We start from the raw sequence: 25641 nt of genomic DNA, 5'->3' as shown, positions 1-25641 counted from the left end.
ACTGCCATCATTGCAGAAAACTCTGTTGGGCGGTGTTATTTAAGGGTAGGCTGCTGGTCACTGCTCATAAATGAGCCTTGTCCTGAGGAGAGCATCCCTTTGAGAAACTACTCACCAAACAGTACATGTTATTCAAGAGAACACACATTTATAAAGGCATTTAGTTTATTTTTCAAAAAAATATTTTTGCTAGAAGGTTTGAGTAATTTTACATGATCACAATCTTTAAATAAATTCTTTTTCTGACCAAAAGGTACCATTTAAGTGAACAGCTTATCTAGGCTGTTTCTGTAACACCCAAATACAATTAGCACTTCTCTGATGGTACAGTCCCTAGGTCTTAATTATCTATAGGCCAGGAGGCAGAGCCTCACACATAAGAAAAGCAGGTGCTTTACAACTGCTGATTAGTTTGGTTTCTTAACATAATTAAGCAGAGCAGGTAGTCAGTATATTCAGTTCACACTATTAACACGCTTGAAGGGTCTGATTCACCCAGAGCTCTCCCAGTCAGCACTTCTAACCCAGGGAAGCAGTGAACCAAAACTGCAGAGAAAAAGGGCAGCTCTAGACTAGTGCTGGCTGTGTCCCAGTTAGGGCTATTGTTCTGTTCCAACTATGAATCCAACATGACTGGTGTCACTCATATTCAGTGATAAATACGATGCAAAACCAAAAAGTGATTTGTGGACTTTTGGCAGCAACTGCTGCTTTTCCCTTCCTTAAGAGGTCCCCTTTCTTAAGAGAACTCAAATAAAAGTTGAATTAAATCTACATTCATTGCTACAGATTTAACATAAGGACAAATCACTGGAAAGAAATAACTACAGACTAGTAAGTTTGTTGATGGACAGGACTGGGCACAGCTTGAAGGCACATCGTAAGCAGCTTTTAGTTTGTACAAGGCCTGCACTCAACCCCCAAAGCACAAGGGCTGCCCACGTTGTGGGCACCCAAACAATTCAATGCCAAGCTAGTGACAATAAAACAATGCCTGCCTCTTCCACCAGCAGCCCAGACTACATTTCAAAAATGTCTTTGTTGCAAGGAAGAAATTATTGCAAACATGAGGACAAAGGCCCTTCTGATAGAGGGCTTGGACTAAATAGAGGTTCACACCTAGTCACAAGAATAGGGGGAAAAGCGACTATATGTGTCATGAAACCCAAGTTTCATGAACAGAGAAACATTTTGAACCAGATTCGTAAAATATTTGACATTTAGGCAAAAGCATGCCAGACAATGCACCTCAAGCTGCCTTATTAAACTGGAAGTGAAAGGGAAGCTGGTCTTGGACAGTTCGCTTTAGTTACCTATGCGCACCCCTGCTTGCCTCAGAGGGTGACCCATTTCTCAGACTGGAGGAAATGGCAACTCAAGTTTTGGGCGTGAAGATTCAGAACACAGTTGTGTGTGTCTTTTCTACATGCCTCGTTCTGTCGGTGAGGAGGTGAGCTGGAGTTCTAAAGTTTAAGATATTGTCAATCCACAGCTTAGTTATACTGGCTACTTTGTATAACTACCTCCCTCCCCTCCCCCGCAAAAGTTAAGCAAATGTCTTACATACAGATCTGAAAAAATCTCACGTTTGGGTAATCATGTAGGAAAACCTCAAGAACATATCCTCCCCACTTAAATGGCCATCTTTGCTAATGCTAACATAACCCTAACTGTAGCAGCATAAAGTGCCTCTGATCTCAGTCAGAAATACTGACCTGGTTTTACAGTAAGTCCAGAGGGCTCTGGAGAGTGCTGGGGCTCTTTACAACGTAAACACTTGGGTGTTGGTGCTTAGAATATCTGGGGGCTGGGGACCCTGCGTGTAAACATGTTAGGACTCTACCCTCAACTGCTGGCAACCTCACCTTCTGGCCAAGTTAAACTGCACGTTTTAGCTTTTTATTTTCAATACCCCACACCTAACCAGCATAATGCCAAGCATCTTCTGTCATTAACTTGGTATTCTGTGTAAGCTTCTGAGATTCTTACCTACACCTTTGTGTTTTTTTCTGCCCCAGTTCAAAAGATAATTGGGTAATTTAACATGCATCTTTCTGGATTCCCCTTCCTTTCAAATATCACAAAAGGCTAGAATAAAGATGTAAGATCCATTACTTTAATCCTAATGCAGCTAAGCAAAGGACAAAATGTGGAGCCCCGCATGCTGCTGAGATCACTAGAGGTTAAGAGCAAAAAAACAACATCTGCTATGCTCCTGTGCAGTCAAGTCTTGTTACCCTTCCTCTTCTCTCCTCCCCACCCATCTGCAAAAGACCTGGTCAGTCTTCAGTTTTAAAGATTTAATATTTTAAACACCCTTGGAAAAAGAAAGGTGTTTGGCAAATCTGAATTTCTTCCATATGGGAGATCACACAAGGATAACCACAACTTGTAAAGTACTTAGAAAGGCTGAATTCTCATGTGTTTGACCACTAGTTTAATGGGTATTAACATTTTTAATGGGCCAAAACCAAAAATCCAGAGAATTCAGTGTTCCAGCAAAAGCCTTTATAAGATTTAGGAATTTGTTTATAATTCTTCTTAAAGCCAAGATCAAAATTTCTCATGTGTTAATATAACTGGACCCCCAAAGTTGTCTTTTTCTCACACCTTCATCCACTCCTCCCAGAGTAGGCACTGCACTTTATAATATAGTGTGCCTCTAAAAACACAACACCCCAGTCAGGTTTGGCCACTTTCTTCTCACCCTTCAAAAGGAACGCAACTCGGCAAGACTCACTTGGAGAGGGAAGTCAGTGAAAGGTGCAGCAGGTAAAACAGGACTGGCTTTGTCAAAACCACCACTCCTAGCTACCCTTTACGCCCCAGGGAACAACTATCATTCTCAGAGTTAGGTTGTATTGAAAACATCCTGTGCTTTTAGGTTCTGGGATTAAATTTTAAACCTGTATTCAGTTCACGTCTAAGTTTCAAAAGCCGCACCAAATCTACTAGGCTTTTTTTTTTTTTTTTTTTTTTAAATACTCTGCACTGCATGCTCTGTCTATATGCATGCGTTTGGATAATAAATATTAAATATGGGGGAAACACACGGAATCCATAAAATTAAAAATAAAACCAAACTGAACATTAAAAAATAGTACACGGTAGCTAGAGAAATGAATAGGGCAAAAAACAAATTTGAGGTAACAATAGTGGCCCAACACCACTGATCTGAAATATCTATAAAAATTCAAATAAGTGTTTGGAGATTCAAGTAACAAACCATCTGCTTCAACTTGGTCAGACCTCCCAGAGTCCCTGCTGAGTTTCAGTCCATGAGCCGGCACTCACATAGCTCCTTGTAAATCCTCTTCCGCACTCGGGGCATGTCCTCTTGGGAAAACTGGAAAGGCTGCTCTAAGGCGAGGCACTTGCAGTACTGCAAAGGTCCCAGAAACACGTAAGTGGCATGTGGAGCTAGGAAGCAGCCCAGTGTATTTTCCCAGATGCAGACCTAACAGAATAGGGTCTAAGGCAGCATTTTAAAGTTGGGTTGTAAAACACATTGCTTTAAAACATTGACCTCCAAATTATAGTCACCTTTCCCAGTAAGTATATTGCTTGGGGTCTCCCCTCTTTGCCCACACAATATGTGAAAGGCAGAAACTGATGAAGAGGCTCCAATTATTCTAAAGGTGTAATGTGCGGAGAGGGCAGCTAGACCTAACGGTCTTTAAGTGAGAACCTGAGTTTGTTTACAAACCCCAGACATTAATGAGTCAGAGGAATGAGCCCATCTTTCATGATCTCTGCAAATCTCTAAGCTCATGAATTATATACGATTTCCTTTGTAAGAATAATGTCTAACAAAATTTTCAGTAGCCCGTTAAAGACCACTAAGGGAACACACAGCAGGAGAAAGCAGTTTTTGAATGTGGCCTTTTTTTTATAAAAATGTAATTAGTTTTTTATTCTGTGGTTAAAGACCACTTGCCAATGGTTAAAAAAATATAGTTAATTCTGCAAATGCCAAGGGTCTACAATACAGATTCAGGTCAGTCTCTGTTGTGCCTTACTAATAACCTCTGATAAGAGCTGGATACCAGTTGTTCATTCTTGGCTTTAGAAGGTGGTGCTTCTAATGATAACATCTGAAAATGCAGAAACTACAGCTCCCCATCAACAAAGGAAGGGAAGGAGGAAATCCTGTTACCTGTTCCTAGTGCCAGGTACATACCACAGGGGCTCCCATCTGTCTAAGCCCAACAAATTTAATTCACACATCCTAAATTCTGGAAAAACAGATTTCTTTACCTGGAGCACAAAGACTCCACAGTCACTGTCATTTTTCTGTTGTGGAATACACTAAAGAGAAAAACAAAATGATCATTAAAATAAAACCCAAGTACTTGTCTTCAGATAATTTGTTTTTATGGAAAAATGAGCAAGAGACAAGAAATCCGTCTCTGTCCAAGACAGCTGGTGGACTGGTATGTACCTCTGGTATTTAAAGTATGGGATTTTATGGAGGCATCTAGCCACATCAAAAGAGCAAGCAACCAACTGTAACTTATAGAACATTTTGCCTAAATGGGAGAAATAGGAAATCAAAATCCTATTTTAAAACTTCCATTTGGATAACTAGTTTTACTATCAGATTATTGACAATGGAATCAAAATGGAATTGTGGATCAAAAAGCATATGCCTGGACTTTGAATACTTACTACCAATCCTGCTTAGCAGTCTCCACTTTTTATCTCCTACTACACAACTCTTACTCTTTGAAAGAAATCATAAAGATAAGCAGTAGGTTTCCAAAAGAACTGGTTATGTATTCTGCCTAGAGTGGAGTATGAAAGATCCTGACTAAATTTAGACTACCCGGATATTCTAGTTGGGTAAGTGTAGAAAATTTACAAGTCCAATTCTGGTTTAAACTAAAAGACTAGGTTATTAAAAGAAAATTTATGCTTAGTTTATTTAAACCTATAGCATTTGGGACAGGTCAAGGATGAACAAATAAATCTGGTGCTTTGGGGTTTGGCTTAAAGTTTGTTTCAAGATTCTGCCTCTAAGACTGTGTTCAGTGATCCAGACAGACCTGAGATCAAGGACCTGACTCTCAATAGTTCTGATGGCCTTTGGGGAAGGTCACACCTACGCTTCAGTTTTCTTATCTACAGAATAAAGATGATGCTCATCCCTAAATGACCAACCTGCCTACCTCACAGGTTGTAAGGATCAGATGAGATCACACATGCAAAAACACTTTGAAAACAATAAAGCAGTGACCATAAAATTTAAGACACTGGTATCTGTGACAGCAAGGAGAAGCCGTGCCTGGGCACTCTGCCCCACATATAGCCTGAGTATCTATAGGGCAAACATAGTGTTGCTTTCAGACTGAAATACTCAAGGCACTGTCTTCCCCAAATGCCTGGTAAGAAGCCCAGTGCACTTCCTCCCTTAGTGGATCCAAATGGTCATTTCAGCATTTCTCTGGGTCTATGTGGGTCATCTGGAAATAAGACACAAGAGGCAGGTGCCACCAAAAGAAAAAAGTTACATATCTATTTTTCCCCCCAATATGGCAACCATATCAGTAGCAGCTGCCCCTGCCCCAAGGATGAAATGAGTAAATTTGTTCCCCACAAGCACTGGGAAACTAAGCGGCTAGATGGTCAATACTAAACAGAGGTTTATTCTCAGCTGCTTCCTTGCAGCCTCCAGACTCTCACTGGTTATCTCCATCATCAATCTTAAAATGCTTCTTAAAGACACCCGCCCCTAAGATGATTCCATCCCCTTGACATGCCTGAGTTTTCATTTTTATCACATACTTACCTTTGTAACAGCAGTCTGCCAACCCTGAAGAAATTCAGGTCTATTTTTTTCTCTGGCTTCAGTCAGCAAATACTTTCTTATATTCTGGTTAAAAAGAAACCACAACACAGATGCTGTGTTCCATCAGTTGGTGAAAAATGGAACCTGCCCACAGCAGACAGAAGCAAAGGAGGAGGCTGTGGCCCCACCATCGGGCAAAGTCTGCATTAAAGAGTTTAAAGCTGAACTTTATTTCTGACCTTTCAGTTCATAGTGACTCAGACCTTCTATAGGCTGTGGACACCCGTATATGTTTTAATTAGAACTTTTTATAAGATGGTCAGCCTTTTCCAGCAGTAAGCCAACTTCCTGAATTTGAAATTTAAATAAATATTGGCAAAACAGAAAGTCTTGATTACTGCCAATGCTCAATACAGAGGAACCCATGGCAGAAATCAGTAACTGGAACTAAATGAAAAACATTCCCAGCCTTAGATGTACTCCGTATTTTGAGGGCTGCAGGTGAAGGTATCATGCAGTTTCTAGAAAGTTCTACTGAAACCCATTCTGGATACTAAATACAGTCAAGTCCACCGCTGAAATCTCTTCCAGAATGAAGCCTATCAGAGTTTCAAATTTCCCCTTATGCCCTCTACATCCATGCCTCTCTCTCTCTCTGCACCTAAGGGTGAAGTCAAAGATTACAGGACTTAAACTAACCCCCATGAAGGTGGAGTAGAAGTATATTTATATATACAACTGTGTGTTTATGCACACATGCACGTACGCACACGTATTCTACCGTATCATTCTGCAACCTGCCTTTTAAAACCCATTATGTCTCGGAGATCTTTCCATGTTAGGACATGGAAATCTACTATATATTTTTTTAACTGCTATGGTCAGTTTAATAGTATGAATATACTATAGTGTATTTAGCTATTCTGTTGGTAGAGCTAAATTTAGGTGGTTTTGACTTTTTACCATCAGTAATGCTGCAGTGAACATCCTGGTTGTATGCCCTATCACTGTGCACATACATACACAAGCATTTTTATGGAGTAGATATCAAGAAACAACTGGTGTGCAATAGGATATACCTTTTCTTTTTTTTTTTTTTAAGTAGGCTCCATGCCCAACATGGGGCTTGAACTCATGACCCTGAGATGAAGAGTGCATACTCCACTGACTTGAGCTAGCCAGATACCCCTAGGACATACATCTTTTATAAATTTATAAGACACTTAGAACTGATCAAAATTTCAATTCCCCCAAGTGGCTTGCTTTATTAATTCATACACTCCATCAGAAAATATGAAAGCTGGTTTCCTTATACCCACATAAACACTTGAATACCATCAAACTTGCCTAATAGGCAAAAGATGGAGCCCTAATGTAGTTTTAATTTGCATTTCCCGTATTTCTGGTGAGACTGAGCATCTCTCCATGTGTTGAAAGGTTATTGGCATTTTTCCTAAAAATTACTTAAACGTTTGTCCATTTCTATTAAATCCTTTTATTCATTTGTAGGAGATCTTTATATATTCTGGGTAGTGATTATTATCTATGTCACAAACATTTTCTCCGGGTCTACCCTTATCTTTGAATTTTATGACATACAGAAGTTTTAAATTATGATATGGTCCAATTTATCAGCAGTCTGATCTTCTATGTCTTTTTTTGCTTTTATGGTTCTATGTAGGAAATCCTTCCCTAATCCAAGAACTTAACATCTTCTGTGTTTTATCCTCACTTTCACAGTTTTGTGTTTTATATTTAGGAATTTTTATGTGGAATTTGTTTTAATAAATAGTATGAAGGAGCTGTATTTTACTTTTCCAAATAGACAGCTGCTTCTCACAATGGCATATATTGAATAGCCTGTCTTTTCCCAATTTTATCATATACCAGGTTCCCTCATATACACGAATTATTGCTACATTCTCTGTGCTGTTCCACCAATCTATTTGTCTATTCCTAAGCCAATATAAATACGGTTTTAATTATTAAAACTGTGTGTTACGGTTTCATATCTAGTAGACCAAGGATTCCTTCCTTCACTGTTCATGCCATGAATTCTGCAATACGGATTTTAGGATGAGCTTATCAGGTTTCATTCAAAATCCTCTTGGGAAATTAATTAGGACAAATGGGTATATATTAGTTTGAGGAGAACTGATCTCTTTCCAATACTGAGTCTACCTATCTTTCCATCTGCTCAGAGTTCCTTTAAATAGAGTTTTCATCTTAAACAACTTCCACAATTTTTGCGAGGGTATACTCCTGGGCAATTTACATCCTTGTTGCTTTTGAAAATGGAATCTTCTGTTTTCAGCTAAATTTCCTAACTGGTCCTTGCTAGTGAAAGAAAACCAGGAAACCTATTGATTTTTTTCTTGCTTTGCCTCCCACCATCTTGCTGAACTCCCATTAATTGAGCTCTCATATTTTGCCAGCGGATTCTCTTGATTATAATTCATTCTGCATGAGTTATTTTGAAGATAAAAGCCAATTTTAGCTCTAAGAGAAACCAAAGAAAACGATTTCTGTCCACATTCAAAATGTAGCTTTATGGGAAGGCAGGAAAATATGTAACAAAATCCAAATAGGGCATGTATCTCAGAGGGGGGATCCAGATCAGAGACAGCTACCTCCTCCAACCTGGGGATTCCTCTTGTAGTAGTCTTTTCCCTGCCAACATTTTAGAGGGTTTGCATGACAGAAACTGATCCTCTATGAGACTGACTTTTGCTGTTCTAAGATACTATTTGATCACAAGATAAATGAAAAAATACAGGCAGTATATTAACTTACCTCTACACAAAACTTAAAATGAATGCCTTGGGAATCATAAAATGAAATAATTCGATTAGAGAGTGTCACGGTAATGAGAGACCAGTGGACTTCCAGGTGAATAGGAATCAACAGAAGACTCTTTTTAAACAAATCCACCTGATTAAAAAAAAGAAGAAAGAAATGCAGCCATCACCACAGACTATCCAAAATAACAATGGCAGCAGCTTCCATTTACTGACCTTTGACCTGCCCACGGCCATTTAAAAAAATAAGTGGTGAAGCCAGAATTTGAACCCAGGTCTGAATCTAAAGCCCATGCTTGTAACTACTAGGCCATAATACACAGTAAGAAAACTGAAGATCTAGAAAGCATCATTTCGAATTTAACCTGATAACCTCCTGATAGGAGGTTTCAAGTAGTTAACATTACTTAGCCTCTTATTTTTATGCTTAATTTTCTTGTGTACATATTTGATCTTGACTCAATTCTTACTTAAAAAGGAATCATGGGGGGCGCTTGGGTGGCTCAGTCATTAAGCGTCTGCCTTCGGCTCAGGTCATGATCCCAGGACCCTGGGATCGAGCCCCACATCGGACTCCCTGCTCAGCCAGGAGCCTGCTTCTCCCTCTCCCACTCCCCCCGCTTGTGTTCCTTCTCTAGCTGTCTCTCTCTGTCAAATAAATAAATAAAATCTTTAAAAAAAAAAAAAGGAATCATGGTATTAGAAAACAGCACAGACCATAAGCCTTCTTTTTATAGACTCCATATAGTTAAGATCATGGGCTCAGAAGTACGTCTGGTCAAGTTCAAATTGTGCCTCCTCCACTTACTGGCAAGATGACTTTGGCAATTTCTGTAGTTTCTTTGTGCCTTGATTTCCTCAACTATAAACTACAGATAACAGTATCTACCTTATGAAGCTGTTGAGAGTGATAATACATATAAGATGCATAAAACTGCTTTCACACATTATATGTAGCCAGTGAATCTTAACTACTACCATTATCACTACTTCAGGTCTCCCAGATGTTGAAATTAAAAATATCCTTAATTCTTTACACATCCTTTACAATCTAGAAATATTTACTTTTCCACTCAGAATCCCAGTTGTGGATTGGATGATAAAGTAGTAGGTGCTCAATAAACATCTGTAAAAAACTGAATAAATTTCTTTTTTCAGGTGTTTTTTTGTTTTTTTTACTGATTCCTTCAGTTAAAACAACACAAGACTATTTTGAACTACATCAGATTCTTAGAAGGTATTTCTCAAGCCTTCCTTGCTTTCTGATTATTTAGATAATGTCCTGCTCTAGATGAATCTTCTACTAGTCAACATGATCTTGGAGCAAAGCACTTTAGCAGTTCTACTTTTCCAATTTCTGCATCCATAAACCTGAGAAGTGGCGTGGACGGAAGGAAATATGAGGACAGCTGGTCCTTTCCAATGCATAAATTGTGAGTATCTAAAACAAGGAATCACATTTAAAATACATTATTAAATGAGACCAAATTTACATTCTTCTCAAAAGGAAACTTTTTAATTAAAAAAATTTTTAAATAAAAATTAGGAAATACAGAAAAAATACACTTCAGTGTGTATCTTTCCAGATTATTTTTTCTTTTTAATACATTTTTCTCAACTTTTTTTTTCCTCTAAGATTTTATTTGAGAGAGAGAATGCGTGAGAACACAAGTGGGGTGAGGGGCAGAGGGAAAGGGAGAATCTCAAGCAGACTCTGTGCCGAGCACAGAGCCCAACGTGGAGCTTGATCTCATGACCCCTGAGATCATGACCTGAGCTGAGACCAAGAGTCGGACGCTTAACCAACTAAGCCACCCAGCGCCCCCAACACACACACTTTATACATATAATTAAGGGTGATATATGTGGAAGATACCAATTATTTATTGCCCTCCCTATTAAAAGGAGTACAACAGAACTGCCTGATGTTATGTAGCTTCACTGTCCCTCCCAGGTGAAGAATGTAGTCCTGTCATGTGATTTGCTTTAACCCATGCTCTGTAAACAGAAGTGAACTTACGTCATGAACAAGCTGAAACTTCAAGAGCCATCATGTGGCCCTGAGACTGTTAATGTCTCAAGATTGATGCTGTTCCTTCACTCTGGGTTCCATTTAAGGAATAAAGATGAAAAACCATGGGAACATCTCCTTGGATGCAGGAAAAGCATTTGATAAAACTCAACATTCATTTAGGACTAAAAACTCTCAGCAAACTAGAAATAGGAGCAAAACTTCTTTAACCTGATAAAGAGTATCTACAAAAAAAAACCTACAGAGGTGCCTGGGTGGCTCAGTCAGTTGAGTGTCTGACTCTTGGTTTCGGCTCAGGTCATGATCTCATGGGTCGTGGGATTGCGCCCTGAGCTGGCCTCTGCATTCAGTGGGGATTCTCTCCCTCTGCCCCTCCCCCCACTCATGAGTGTTCTCTTAAAATAAATAAATGAATCTTTAAAAAAACCACCAACAGCAACCCTATGACTGACATCATAAATAGTAGGGAAAGACTGAATGCTTTTCTCCTAAGACTGAGAACAAGGCAAAGTCCCAGCCAGTGCAATAAGGCAAGAAAAAAATGGCATACAGTTTAGAATGGAAGAAATAAAACACTACTTACAGACATGATTATCTATGAAAATCTAACATCTACAAAAAAGCTCCTAGAGGAAGAGCACCTGAATGGCTCAGTTGGTTAAAGGGATGACTCTTGATTTCAGCTCAGGTCATGATCTTATGGTTGTGGGACTGAGCCCTGCATGGGGCTCCGTGCTCAGCGGAGAATCTGCTTGAGATTCTCTCTCTCTCTCCTTCTCCCTCTGCCCCTCCCCCAACACGTATGCATGCTCTCTCTCAAATCTTTTTTTTTTTTTTTTAATTTATTTATTTATTTGAGAGAGAGTGAGTGAGAGACAGAGAGCATGAGAGGGGGGAGGGTCAGAGGGAGAAGCAGACTCCCCGCCGAGCAGGGAGCCCGATGCGGGACTCGATCCCGGGACTCCAGGATCATGACCCGAGCCGAAGGCAGTCGCTTAACCAACTGAGCCACCCAGGCGCCCTCTCTCAAATAAATCTTAAAAAAGGAAAAAAGCTCCTAGAACGAGTGAGTCTGGTAAGGTCAATGGATACGAGGTCAATTCACAGCAAATTAGAAGATAACATTTTAAAAATTCTGTTTATAGAAATTTCAGAAATACGAAATCCTTAGGGTTATATTTTTAAAAAATGTGTAAGACCTGTATCCTAAGAATTATAAGATATTGCTGAGAAAAATTAAAGAGCCAAAATAAAGGCAACATATACCACATGGACTAGAAGACTTAACAGTGCTAAGATGTCTGTCCTCCCCAAATGAACATATAAACACAATCCCAATCATAATCTAGCAGATTTAAAAAACATAGACTGACAGACTAATTCTAAAATTTATATGAAAATGCAAAGGACCCAGAATTCCCAAAGCATTCTGGAAAAAGGATAAAGCTGGCCAACTTACACTGATTTCAAGACCTACTACAAAGATACAGTAATCAAGACAGTGTGGTATTAGCATTAAGAACAGAGAGATCAATGGAAGAGAACATAAAGTGCAGAAATAGACCCATATATATATATGTGTGGTCAGTTGACTTTCTACCATGGTGCCAAAGCAACTAAACTAGGAAAGAGAAGTCTTTTCAATGCAAATGTCATTGGAACAACTGGATATCCATATGGAGAAATCCTCAAAATTAAAGATCTTTACCAAAACACATGGTTAAAATAAGTAGAAAAGCCACAGAGAGAAATCACAAAACCTAGACCTGACAAAGGATTTATATCCAGAACAGTAATAAGCCTCTCTTTACTACAAATCTTTTCATTCATATCACCCATCCATTTTTTTTTTTTTAAAGATTTTATTTATTTGACAGAGAAAGACACAGCGAGGAGAGGGAACACAAGCAGGGGGAGTGGGAGAGGGAGAAGCAGGCTTCCCGCGGTGCAGGGAGCCCAATGCGAGGCTTGATCCCAGGACCCTGGGATCATGACCTGAGCCAAAGGCAGACGCTTAACGACTGAGCCACCCAGGCACCCCTCACCCATCCATTTCTCTATTTAGTTGGTGGAGTCTTTGTCTTACCCATTTGTATAAACCCTTTATATATTAAGAAAATTAGTTCTGTGACATTAATGGCAATTTTGTTTCCAGTTTGTCTATTTACATTGCTATTTTCCATTTGGATTTTCATTTTTTTGAGAGAGATCAAGCATGTGCACCCTGACTGGGGGCAGGGTGGAAGACAGGGCAGAGGGAGAGAGTCTTTTTTTTTTTTTTTTAGATTTTATTTACTTATTTGCGAGAGAGAATGAGAGACAGAGAGCACGAGAGGGAGGAGGGTCAGAGGGAGAAGCAGACTCCCCGCTGAGCAGGGAGCCCGATGCGGGACTGGATCCCGGGACTCCAGGATCATGACCTGAGCTGAAGGCAGTCGCCCAACCGACTGAGCCACCCAGGCGCCCAGAGGGAGAGAATCTTAAGCAAGCTCCACACCCAGCACAGAGCCTGACCACGGGACTTGATCTCACAACCCTAAGATCATGACCTAAGCCAAAATCAAGAGTAGGATGCTTAATCAACTGAGCCGCCCAGGCGCCCCTACACTGCTCCTGTTTTAAATAGTTATTTTTCTTGTTATGTAACTGAATTCATTTTTCTTTTTAAACTTTTAAGTTGTACACAGAATAGACTTAGCTACCCTGAGATTATTTTTAAAAGTTCTTTTATGGATTTTCTTAGTACTTTGTTTTATTTATTTATTTTTAAAAGATTTTATTTATTTGACAAAGAAAGACATAGCGAGAGAGGGAACACAAGCAGGGGGAGTGGGAGAGGGAGAAGCAGGCTTCCCGCGGAGCAGGGAGCCCGATGCGGGGCTTGATCCCAGGACCCTGGGATCATGACCTGAGCCGAAGGCAGACGCTTAATGACTGAGCCACCCAGGTGTCCTGTTTTATTTATTTTTGTCGCATTCAAATCCTTGGTCATTCTGTAATTTATCTTGATGTAATCTAATTTAGTGAGTATTTAATTCTTCTATTTTTCATTTTTCCTTTAATGATAAAGGCAGTTATGGCCATTAACTTTCTTCTCAAACCAGCTTTCATTATGTTCCACAGTGCTTGGTAAGATGTGTTCCCCCTTTCCATCCCTTTTTAGACAGTTGGTATATAATTTCCTTTTTTTATTTGTAGATCCAAGTGTTTTATATCCAGTAATATGCATATCTGTAAAATTTTCAGATTGTTAAGATTTTTTTTGGCCACCTTTATTTATTTTTGACTGAACTGTGATCAAAGAATAATATAGGTAATAATTTTCTATGTGGCCAAATGCATGATCAATTTTTACAAAATCTAGTATATATCTATTAAACCAAATGTAGTACTGGTTGTATTATTTTTACTTACGATTTTATTTTATGTCAACCTCATCTGTCCAACTATGAGAGGTCTCCTGCTATCACTATTTTATCAAGGTCTCCTTCTGTAATTTTGTTATATTTCTATATATTGAAATTTTATCACAGTTTACTTTTTACCTTAATATCTACCTCATCTGTTCCTAATACTGCCATTCCTTCTTTTTGTTTACCACTCCTTTCTTTTGGTTTACATTTACCTAGTACCTCTTTAACTGTCACTTTATTTCCAACCTTTCTTGTTCGTTTTCTGTTTGTTATATACAGCACGTACAGGCATACCTCAGAGATATTTTGGGTTCAGTTACAGACCACTGAAATAAAGTGAGTCAAATGAGTTTTTTGGTTTCCCAGTACATGTAAAACTTGTTTACACAAACTGCAGTCTATTAAGTATGCAGTATTATATCTAAATAAATTATATCTCAATTAAAAAATACTGCTAAAAATGCCAACCATCATCAGTGCTAACTCGCTTTCAGCGAGCCGTAATCTTTTTGCTGGGGAAGGTCTTGCCTCAATGTTGATGGCTCCTGACTGATCAAGATGGCAGTGTACTGAAGGTTGAGTGGCTATGGCAATTTCTTAAAATTGGATAACAATGAAGATTACAGCACTGATAGAATCTTCCTTTCACAAACAATTCCTCTGTAGCATGTGATGCTACTTGATAGCATTTACCCACAGAACTCCTTTCGGAACTGGAGTCAATTCTCTCAAACCCTGCTGCTGCTTTATCAACTAAGTGTAATACTGTAAATCCACTGTTGTCATTTCAGCAGTTTTCACAGCATCTTCACCAAAAGTAGATTCCATCTCAAGAAACCACTTTCTTTGCTCATCCATAAGAAGCAACTCCTCAGGATGCCTGGGTGGTTCAGTCAGTTAAGCATCTGCCTTCGGCTCAGGTTGTAATCCCGGGGTCCTGGGATGGAGCCCTCCATCGGGCTCCCTGCTCAGCAGGGAGCCTGATTCTCCCTCTGCCCGTCCCCCAATTATGTTCCCTCTGTCTCAAATAAAATCTTTAAAAAAAAAAAAAAAAAGAAATTACTCCTTGATCCATGGGCTGCAGAACAGAGTTTATGCAGGCATGAAAACAACATTAATCTTGTTGGACATCTCCAACAGAGCTCTGAGGTAATCAGGTGTGTTGTCAATGAGCAGTCTTACTTTGAAATGAATCTTTCTGAGCAGTAGTTCTCAACAGTGAGCTTAAAATCTTCATTAAACCATGTTGTAAACAGATATGCTATCAGCCAGGCTTTGTTGTTCCATTCATAGAGCACAGGGAGAGTAGATTTAGCATAATTCTTAAAGGCCCTGGGATTTTCCGAATGGGAAATGAGCACTGGCTTCAACTTCAGGTCAACAGCTGCATTAGCCCCTCCCTGACAAGAGAGCCAGCCTATCCTCTGAAGCCAAGTATTTTGACTTCTCTTTAGCTATGAAGGTCCTAGACGACATCTTCTGTCAACAGAAGGCTGTTTTATCTGCACTGAAAATCTGCTTAGTGTAGCCACCATCATGGATTATGTGGGTTGGGTCTTCTGGAGAACTTGCTGCAGCTTCTCCATCAGCACTTTCTGCTTCCCCTTACACTTTTATGTTATGGAGAAGGCTTCCTTCCTTAAACCTCATGAACTCACCTCTTCTAGCTTCCAACTCTTCTTTTGCAGCTTCCTCACCTCTCTCAGCCTTCATAAAATTGAAGAGAGTTGGGGCCTTGCACTAGATTAGGCTTTGGCTTAAAGGAGTGTTGTGTCTGGTTTGATCCTCTGTCCAGACAACTAAAACTTTTGTTTTATCAGCAATAAGGTTATTTTCACTTTCTTGACATTCATGTGTTCACTGGAGTAGCACTTTTCATTTCCTTCAAGAACTTTTCTTCTGTGTTCACAATTTGGCTGTTTGGCACAAGAGGCCTAGCTTTCAGCCTGTCTTGGCTTTTGACATGCCTTCCTCACTAAGCTTAATCATTTGTAGCTTCTGATTTAAAGTGAGAGACATGTGATTCTTCCTTTCACTTGGACACTTAGAGGGTTAATTTCACTTGAACACACTTTGGTGTTACTGGCCTAATTTCAATATTGCTGTGTCTAGGGAATAGGGAGGTCCAAGGAGAGGGAGAGAGATGGGGGAACAGCCAGTGGGTGGGACAGTCAGAACACACATAACATTAAGTTTGCCATCTTATATGGGTACAGTTCATGGCACCCCAAGACAATTATAATAGGAACAAAGATCACTGATCACAGATCACTATAAGAAATACAATAATAAAAGTTTGAAATATTCCAAGAATCACCAAAATGTGACACAAAGACACAATGTGAGCAAATGCTATTGGAAACACAGTGCCAACAGAATTACTTGATGCAGGGTTGCCACAAATCAATTTGTAAAAAGCGCAGTATCTATGAAGCACAATAAAGTGAAACACAATAAAAGAACGTACGCCTGTATGTGGCTTGTACCACTGGATGGGCTGCAGTGGTGTTTATACAAGAAAAATTAAGGATAACTATTAGGGGATTGTTCAAATTAAAAATATATACCCATATAGTGGGATGCTACTTAACCAAGAAGAGTGATGTAGAAGAGGAAAGATGATCATATACTGTACTTGTAAGTCATCTTTCACATTTCCTTCTCCTTCATTCCCATAACCAATCTATCACCCAAGTCCTGTTAATTTTACTTCCCAGATCATACATTTGTGTACATATCCCATCTGTCCTACCATTCTAATCCAAAGTACCATCAACAATACTTTACAATGGCCTTCTGTTCTACCCATATCAGCTTTGCTCCCACACTCACCCATTTTCTTCAGTGCTGCTAGAGCAAAGACTACAAATTGGATGATGTCACCTAAAACCCTTCAATAGATTCCTGTACATTTAGGATAAAATTCAAAATCTAGACCTTAAGGTCCTAGATCTCTGATCAGGTTTACTTCACGCCACTCTCTTCTTTGCTCTCTGCATTCCAGCTACACTAGCTGCCTCACATGCTTCTACCATCATAATATAATGATCATCACTGTGTGTTTACCATGCACTTAATGGTTTACACTAATTATTTCATTTAACCCTCTCAACAAGATAAATAGTCATGGTACTACCACTTGACAGATGAGGAAACTGAAGCTTAGAGGAATTCAGCAATCTGCCCAAGGTCTTACAACTTGTTAAGTGGCTGGCCTAGGATCTGAACCTAGCTCTGAGTCCTAAGTTCATTCTGTCTATTCCCCCAGATTTGCACTCTTCAACCATGTTTCATTTATCTTGGTGTTACTGGTGATGCTTTGCACATATTACCTAAATAGCAGTGTTCAATCAGGTGTTTGTACTTAGCAAAAAATTACTTCCATCCATAACTACTCAAGACTTTCTCTTAATTTCTATAACCCATCCAGTACAAAAAAGTGAAATGCTACAGTATCTCTAGACCTATGACTGGAATTTGAACTCACTGGTAATCTTGTCAAAATATCAAAAATAGAAATATAAATAGGCTTTTAAAGTAATGTTTCTGGCATTAGTCAATGGCTACAGAGAGAAATTAAGGTTGGAAGGAGAAATTAAGGTTAGGGATTACTCTGATTTTATCATTTTGTTTTATAAATAGCATTCTAAAGCCCAGAAAAATTGTCTTGTCCAACCTGCACAGCAAGCTAATAGCAATGCTGGAACCATGAACTTCCAGCCCAGTGCTTTCAGTTAGAGAATATTCCAATCAGCTGGATAGACTCAGAATTTTACTAGTATCTCCTGTTTCAAACAATAAAATGTAAAAAAACCAGAACTACTGTATTAAAAACAACTATCATATTAAAGTTTTTTTTAAAGAGTCTGTTTCTAATTAATATATTGACATTCAAGTTGTTATCCTTCTACTCTAAGTGGCTTATCTGCATTTCAGATTTAGAATCAAAAAGAAATAAAGGGAATACCTTTTTAGTCCATCTTTTTACTCCATTATATCCTTTGGTTACCAGCTGTCTGTGAAAAAAGCTGTTGAAGAAGTGAACCTAGAAGAGACATCAAATACAAGCATCCACATTATATTAACTTGTGCCCAGATTTAACTTCAAAAGAAAATGGAGATTAAAAAACCCTTGTATGTAAGATAGACCAAAAGGTGAGGAAAAGGGATGCCTGGGTGGCTCAGTCGGTTAAGCATCTGCCTTCGGCTCAGGTCATGATCCCAGGGTCCTGGGATCGAATCCCGCATCGGGCTCCTTGCTCAGCGAGGAGCCTGCTTCTCCCTCTGCCTGCCACTCCCCCTGCAAGTGCTCGCTTGCTCTCTCTCTGACAAATAAAAAATCTTTAAAAAAAAAATCTAAGGAATATCAAAAATTACATAACGTTAAAAAAACTCAATATACAAGGATTCTCTCCTGAAGAGTAACTTTTCACTTACTTTGTCTGGGACTGCATCCATTATCAGCTCACCGTACATATTAATGACCTATAAAAAGCCAACATAAAACCAGCTTACTAACCCTATACAATTCATAACATCCCACACAGAATGAGTAACACTGACAATGTTAACATTTGGCTACTGGGGTGAATGACTAACTTCAGTAAGGGTAAAGAACCTCTGATTCCAAAAGATAACTGTGAGGCCAACCCAAAGATTAATTATATTTTATGGTCCAATATCCTCTGCAACTTTTCCACACCAAGAACCTACAATATACTAACCTGGTCATTCAACCAATTCTGACCATCCAGAGTTGCCAGATCATCCATATCCAGCATGTGCTTATTGTAGAAGATGCGGAAGTTGCATTTTTGATGTCTGGCCCGATAGTTTGTTATTTCTCTATTGATAAATGGTTTTCTGGAAAAAAAAAAAAAAAAAGAAAGAAAAGATTTTGAAAGAAAATAAACATGAATTCCACTCAATTTATTGCTAAGTATCTACTTTTTTTAATTAAAAGAAAAGTCCTATATGCCAATAATTTTATTTTCAAGGGTAACTTAAGCATTATTGACAAACCTATTAGAAAAGTCTTCGTTAAAGACGTCTTTTAGTCTTCCAAGGACATCTTTTTCACTGAGTGGGACCAAACTGCCATACTTCTTCATAACCTCATCTAGGAATCCTTAAATAAAGGAAGAAAAATTACAATGGAAAAAACATTTCCAGAAAAAGTCATTCTCCCAATACTTAACCTATACATAACACTTACCACACATTTAACCTATATTACTATATATTATGCTATAAAGAAATCTTTTAAAAGTTATGTTTTGTAAAGGCTAATAAAATAAAATAGATCAGGCCCTCACCATTCCAATCTAAAGAGAAATGCCCAAAGGTATCATTTCACCTTGGCTTTTTAAGCTACTGATGCTTAAATGGAGGGAATGGCTAGCTAGAATCAAAGACTGACATCCTTCAGTGCTCGCTTCGGCAGCACATATACTAAAATTGGAATGATACAGAGAAGATTAGCATGGCCCCTGCGCAAGGATGACAGGCAAATCTGTGAAGCGTTCCATATTTTTCAGAGAAAGACAAGTATCATATGATCTCATCGATATGAGGAATTCTTAATCTCAGGAAACAAACTGAAGGTTGCTGGAGTGGTGGAGGGTGAGAGGGATGGGGTGGCTGGGTGATGGACATTGGGGAGGGTATGTGCTATGGTAAACGCTGTGAATTGTGTAAGACTGATGAATTAGAGACCTGTACCTCTGAAACAAATTAATACATTATAGGTTAAAAAAAAAAAAGAAGATAGTAGGAAGGGAAAAATGAAGGGGGGCGGAATCAGAGGGGGAGACGAACCATGAGAGACTATGGACTCTGAGAAACAAACTGAGGGTTTTAGAGGGGAGGGAGGTAGGGGGATGGGTTAGCCCGGTGATGGGTATTAAGGAGGGCACTTACACACAAACAATGAATCATGGAACACTACATCAAAAACTAATGATGTATGGTGACTAACAAAATAAAGAAAAAAAAAAAAAAAGACTGACATCCTTCAATAGCTTAACCTTGAAGACGAATCCTACCACCCGAAAAGTGAAATCTAAAGGGTTTAATTACCTGGTTAAATGTGTATCACATTTGGTAACTGAAGGAGTTATCGTTTTAAAAACCACAATCACAATTTAATTGTTGATATCACGGTCACTGTATTATTTGGTAAATGTGTGTAAATTTCACATCTCATAGCAAGGGACAAATCTAAGGCATTTTTAATATCATATAATTTGGTGGAGTTATTATACTCCTGATACCGAATAACCCTATAAGGTGAACTTACTGGGTAACAGCTGGGGAGGCACATTTTAAGAGGGGAAATAAAGGGTGACCTCTTGGCCAGAATATAGGATAGTCTTCAGGTGGCTTCCAAGAGGATCCACTGAAGAAACATACCCAAAAAGGTCCTAGGAAATAAAGGGGCGCCTGGGTGGCTCAGTTGTTAAGCGTCTGCCTTCAGCTCAGGTCACGATCCCAGGGTCCTGGGATCGAGTCCCACATCGGGCTCCCTGCTCGGCAGGAAGCCCGCTTCTCCCTCTCCCACTCCCCCTGCTTGTGTTCCTGCTCTCGCTATCTGTCAAATAAATAAAATCTTTTAAAAAAAAAAAAAATTGCTCATGTTAAACCAACTGTGTTGGACAGTTTTTTCTTGAGGTAACTGCCAGGTCACATCCCACCATGAATGTGGAATGGAGTTCACAGTGTTGGGCATACAAGAAATGTAACCACTTGGTTCTCCCAACAAAATACAATACCCATGTCAGAAAGGTCCCATCAAAAACATGGAAGGCATGGGGCACCTGGCTGGCTCAGTCGGTAGAGCATGCAACTCTTGATCTTGGGGTGGTAGGTTTGAGCCCCACACTGGGTGTAGAGACTACTTAAAAACAAAATCTTAAAGTAAGAAAGGCATGAAATATCTTAAGACTAAAGGAATGTGCAAACCTAAGTGAAAAGCACAAAATTCTATGAAGGTCAATAAATGGGAGTAATTCTTTGTTTTTAGACAGGAAAATTCAGTATTGTAATGAATGCAATTTTCCCTAAATTCGCCTAAAAATTAATGCAATACCAATCAGAAGCCATTATTTTTATTTAATTGAAAAAACAAATCTTGGGACCAAAATGTGAGAAATTCCTAGAAATTTTTTAAAAGGATTAAAGAAGAGAGGTGAAAAAGAGGGCAAGAGAGAAGGAAGGCCTAGTCCCATCAAATTATAAAACTGCTGTACTACTGAGTATTTACCCCAAAGATACAAATGTAGGGATCCGAAGGGGTACGTGCACCCCAATGTTTATAGCAGCAATGTCCACAATAGCCAAACTGTGGAAAGAGCCAAGATGTCCATCGACAGATGAATGGATAAAGAAGATGTGGTATATATATACAATGGAATATTATGCAGCCATCCAAAGGAATGAGATCTTGCCATTTGCAACAACGTGGATGGAACTGGAGGGTGTTATGCTGAGCGAAATAAGTCAATCAGAGAAAGACATGTATCATATGACCTCACTGATAGGAGGAATTCTTAATCTCAGGAAACAAACTGAGGGTTGCTGGAGTGGGGGGAGGGGTGGGAAGGATGGGGTGGCTGGGTGATAGACACTGGGGAGGGTATGTGCTATGGTGAGCGCTGTGAATTGTGCAAGACTGTTGAATCATAGATCTGTACCTCTGAAACAAATAATGTAATATATGTTAAGAAAAAAAAAAAGATAGCAGGAGGGGAAGAATGAAAGGGGGGAAATCGGAGGGGAGGATGAACCAGGAGAGACAATGGACTCTGAAAAACAAACTGAAGGTTCTAGAGGGGAGGGGGGTGGGAGGATGGGTTAGCCTGGTGATGGGTATTAAAGAGGGCACGTTCTGCATGGAGCACTGGGTGTTGTGCACAAACAATGAATCATGGAACACTACATCAAAAACTAATGATGTAATGTATGGTGATTAACATAACAATAAAAAATTAAAAAAAAAACCTAACTACTGTAATTAAAGCAGACTAGTGCTAACATAGAAACAGAAAAACCAAGTCCAGAAAAAGACCCCAAAACAGGGAGCAATTCATAACCACGGGGAAAAGGTGAATTACTCAATAAATAGTATTAGAATGATTAACTAAATTTTATTTGCAGTCAGAATTCATTTTGATGTGAAGAATGTGGTAGGGATCCATCTTTACTTTTTTCCAAATAGCAAAATGTAAAAATAACACATTAATAATCTAGAAGAAAACAAGGTTGAACATTTTTATAAACTTGAAATGGCAACAAGCTCTAATTTTAAAATTAAATTTTAAATTTTATGACTTGTTACATATATGTACAGGATTGTAATGTTTATCAAGTCAAACTGGTATACTGCTTCTGAGGTTCCTATCATGCTTTAACATGTATTATCAATGTAAGATTATAAAATGGCCTCTTATATTTGTTTCTTAACAGCTTTACTGAGCTGTGATTCGCATCCACAAAAAAAAAAAAAAATCACTCCTAAAGTGTACAAATTTTTTTTTGTATATTCAGAGCTGTGCAACCATTACCACCACCTAATTCAAGAACATCTGCATTACTCTATGAAGAAAATGTGTACCTGTTACCAGTCACTCCTCATTGCTCCCTCTTTCCAGCCCCTGGCAACTATTAACCTACTTTATCTCTATATTTGCCTACTCTGGACATTTCAAATCAATAGAATCATATAGTATGTGGCCTTTTGTGCCTGGCTTTTTTCACTTAGCACGTTTTCAAGGTTCATCTATACTACGTACAAGTTTGCATGTCTGTATTTGTTTCTAATTAAATTTTTAATCCATCTGGAATATATTAACATAGGCATCTATTTCTTTTCCTTCCAAAACCAATTTTATGCAATATTTAATATAATTATGAAATAAACTGTAGTGGGTATAACTGGTTCATGATAAATATCAGTCCACTGCAGTGAGCATAATGCGCAGTTACATAAGAGAAGAGCCAGCATTCAGCATTCCATGGAACTTAATATTAGCTAACGCTATAGAAGTCAGTTAAAGGAGCATCTACTATACCAATTGTCCCATACTGATTTCTATTCTAATTGCTCTATTAATCCTGATTACTTGGGTTCCTTTATTTGTTGAATTTGTCCTTTTCATTGTGCTGGCTTTCCTCAGATGTTTGGTGATTGATCGTGGCTTATCTGTACTTGGGTAATTTGCTGATGTGGGGAGGGCTGTGACGGGCAGTAGCTATTGCTCTGCCTTGAACTCTTCTCAGTGGGCATGGAAATGCTAAGCAAATCCCAAAAATGGTTCTTCTGGTTCTTCTTTTCTCCTTTAATCTATTAAAATAATTAATTACTTCACAGATCACCAAGTGTGCATTCTGTAAAAATCCCCTATTTCCTCATGTCACACTATAGTTTTACTGTATGCCATAATCAGTTTATCAGCTGCTTTTGGAAGTGTTCCATCTCTATAAGTTGACCAGTATCTGTGTGTAAATGCTCACTTTTTCAGGTTTATGTATCATATCATGGTTCTGCTAACTTTATGGTAGGGAAATTTGTCTTTCTCTATTCTAGGGCAGTATAAACATCAGAAATAGTTTTGTTTTTTTAAAGATTTGCTAGGACTCTGTACTTTGTGTCTTTTTGTAGAGAAAAACTTTTTATACATACTTAATGGTTAGGAAAACAAGTGTTCAGAATTGTTTAAACTACCAACAAGTAATGCTCCTAACTCCCCAGAAAAAGCCCTTTATGTCAATTTGATAGGGACGCCTGGGTAGCTCAGTTGGTTGGGCATCTGACTCTTGGTTTCACTCAGGTCAGGGGATCAAGCCCCAGGTTGAACTCCATGCTCAATGGGGAGTCTGGTTCCCCTCCCTCTGCCCCTCTGCATTGTGTGTGTTTGTGTGCACATGCTCTAAAATAAATCCTTTAAAAAAAAAAAATTGGATACATCTTTCCAGATATGACCTATACAAATGCACGTGCACACATATATACATATACTTATCCTACATGTATGCATCTCTTAACAAAATGGCATCATTCTGTTTTGTAACTTGCTTTTTTCACTTTATATAGACAGCTTTCAGTTTCAAAATATGGATTAAATTTCTTCTTTAACAGCTTCATGGTATAATATTGCCTGGATGTGCTGTAACTTACATTTCCATAGAAATTTCTTTTAGTTGTCTCCAGTCTTTTACTACCAGGACAATACTACAAGTAATATCCCTGTACAAATATATTCATATCTGGGATAAACTCCAAGAAGGGGAATGGGTCAAAGATTGATATTGCCACACTGTCTACCAAAAATATTTACATCAGCTTACTCATGGGGTACATTTTGATGAGAAGACTTTTTAAAGGAGGATGTAAAAACTTGAAGCCATAAAGACAGGTAAGTTTCACAATGAAGAACTGTTAATTGCCTTTAAGCAAAATTACTACACACAAAGCCAGGGTACTTTTACCTTTGGGGAAGGAAGAACTTAAACTCTTACGACATTTATTTATTTATTTTTTAAGATTTTATTTATTCATTTGAGAGAGACAGCACGGGGGGGGCGGGGCAACAGGCAGAGGGAGCAGCAGACTCCCCACTGAGCAAGGAGTCCGATGCAGGGCTTGATCCTAGGACCCTGGGACCATGACCTGAGCCAAAGACAGACGATTAACTGACTGAGCCACCCAAGCACCCCTCTTATGACATTTATAATTAAAATTTAACATTTTAGAATGATGCTAAGGTCCAGGAAGGTAGGAACCAGTGTTTCCTGCTCACTGCCAAATTCTTTAGCACAGTGTCTGTCATATAGGAAATTTTCATATACTGAATAAATAAAATAGAAATAACCCAATCCAATAGAAAAATAGACAAAGGAAAATTATATACAAACAAAAAATGGCCAACACAGAAAAAGATGTTTGAACTTTAAACTTAAAAATGCAAATCAAAACAAAAACAAAAAACCCACACAAAATGCAAATCAAAACTCTTGGGGCACCTGGGTGGCTCAGTAGGTTAATCATCTGACTCCTGATTTCAGCTTGGGTCATGATCTCAGTGTTGTGTGACTGAGCCCCACATCAGGCTCCGCACTCAGCGAGGAGTCTGCTTGACATGCTTGCTCTCCCTTGCCCCATCCCCACCATGCACACACATGCGCCTCTCTCAAATAAATTAATAAAATCTTAAAAATTACCCCAAACTCTCATGATCTAGAAGATTAGTAAAGTTTAACAAGTGTAAACTAGTTCAACTTTCTGGAGGGTAACTTCACAATTCTCTTAAAATTTTAAGTGTGTTCTTTCACCATCAATTCCACTACTACAGATTTAACTTACAGAAAAAAATTGTTTACGTATATAGAATAATTCTGTTGCACGTTCATTTATAGAAGGAAACTGGAAGCAACACAAATGTCTATCAACTAAGACTTAAATTATGGAACATCTAGGTCATACAGCAATATAGAAGGCTTCAAAGAGGAATGTCTAACTGCTTTAAGGGAAATCTATGTGTGGAAGGAGAAAACAGGACTCTCCTAGAAAAGATAATGGACAGCAATTGTGGGCTGGAGGTTGGGGGAGAATAA

The 25641-nt window shown here is 38.7% G+C and overlaps 1 protein-coding gene and 1 non-coding gene across 8 annotated transcripts in view; one reads left to right on the top strand and one right to left on the bottom strand.

Moving 5' to 3' along the window:
• Window positions 1–147: 147 nt before the first annotated feature.
• SENP5 (SUMO specific peptidase 5) overlaps window positions 148–25641 on the bottom strand; it is a 51243-nt gene continuing 25749 nt past the window's right edge. For 4 of the 7 annotated variants that reach the window (XM_045903105.3, XM_045903102.3, XM_054504257.2 and 1 more), the window contains 8 exons: window positions 19054–19159; window positions 18756–18894; window positions 18469–18516; window positions 17999–18076; window positions 8582–8719; window positions 5789–5872; window positions 4258–4308; window positions 148–3382 (listed from right to left, as the gene is read on the bottom strand). In XM_045903105.3, the coding sequence (XP_045759061.1) occupies window positions 3272–3382; window positions 4258–4308; window positions 5789–5872; window positions 8582–8719; window positions 17999–18076; window positions 18469–18516; window positions 18756–18894; window positions 19054–19159 (755 nt within the window). In that variant the 3' untranslated portion in view covers window positions 148–3271. Of the gene's footprint in view, window positions 3383–4257; window positions 4309–5788; window positions 5990–8581; window positions 8720–17998; window positions 18077–18468; window positions 18517–18755; window positions 18895–19053; window positions 19160–25641 lie in introns of those variants that run through there. The other 3 variants (XM_054504259.2, XM_054504258.2, XM_064577114.1) reach the window with 3 other exon arrangements.
• Window positions 19459–19565, top strand: LOC123834945 (U6 spliceosomal RNA). Its single transcript, XR_006788520.1, has one exon. It is a non-coding gene; the product is annotated as a U6 spliceosomal RNA (small nuclear RNA).

Source organism: Mirounga angustirostris, unplaced genomic scaffold, assembly GCF_029215605.1.
Source record: "Mirounga angustirostris isolate CCGP_5_RB_7025 unplaced genomic scaffold, mMirAng1.0.hap1 SCAF_1, whole genome shotgun sequence".
NCBI classification, from domain to species: domain Eukaryota; kingdom Metazoa; phylum Chordata; class Mammalia; order Carnivora; family Phocidae; genus Mirounga; species Mirounga angustirostris.
The sequence above is the reverse complement of the archived record's forward strand: the minus strand, read 5'-3'. Positions and strand labels throughout refer to the sequence as shown.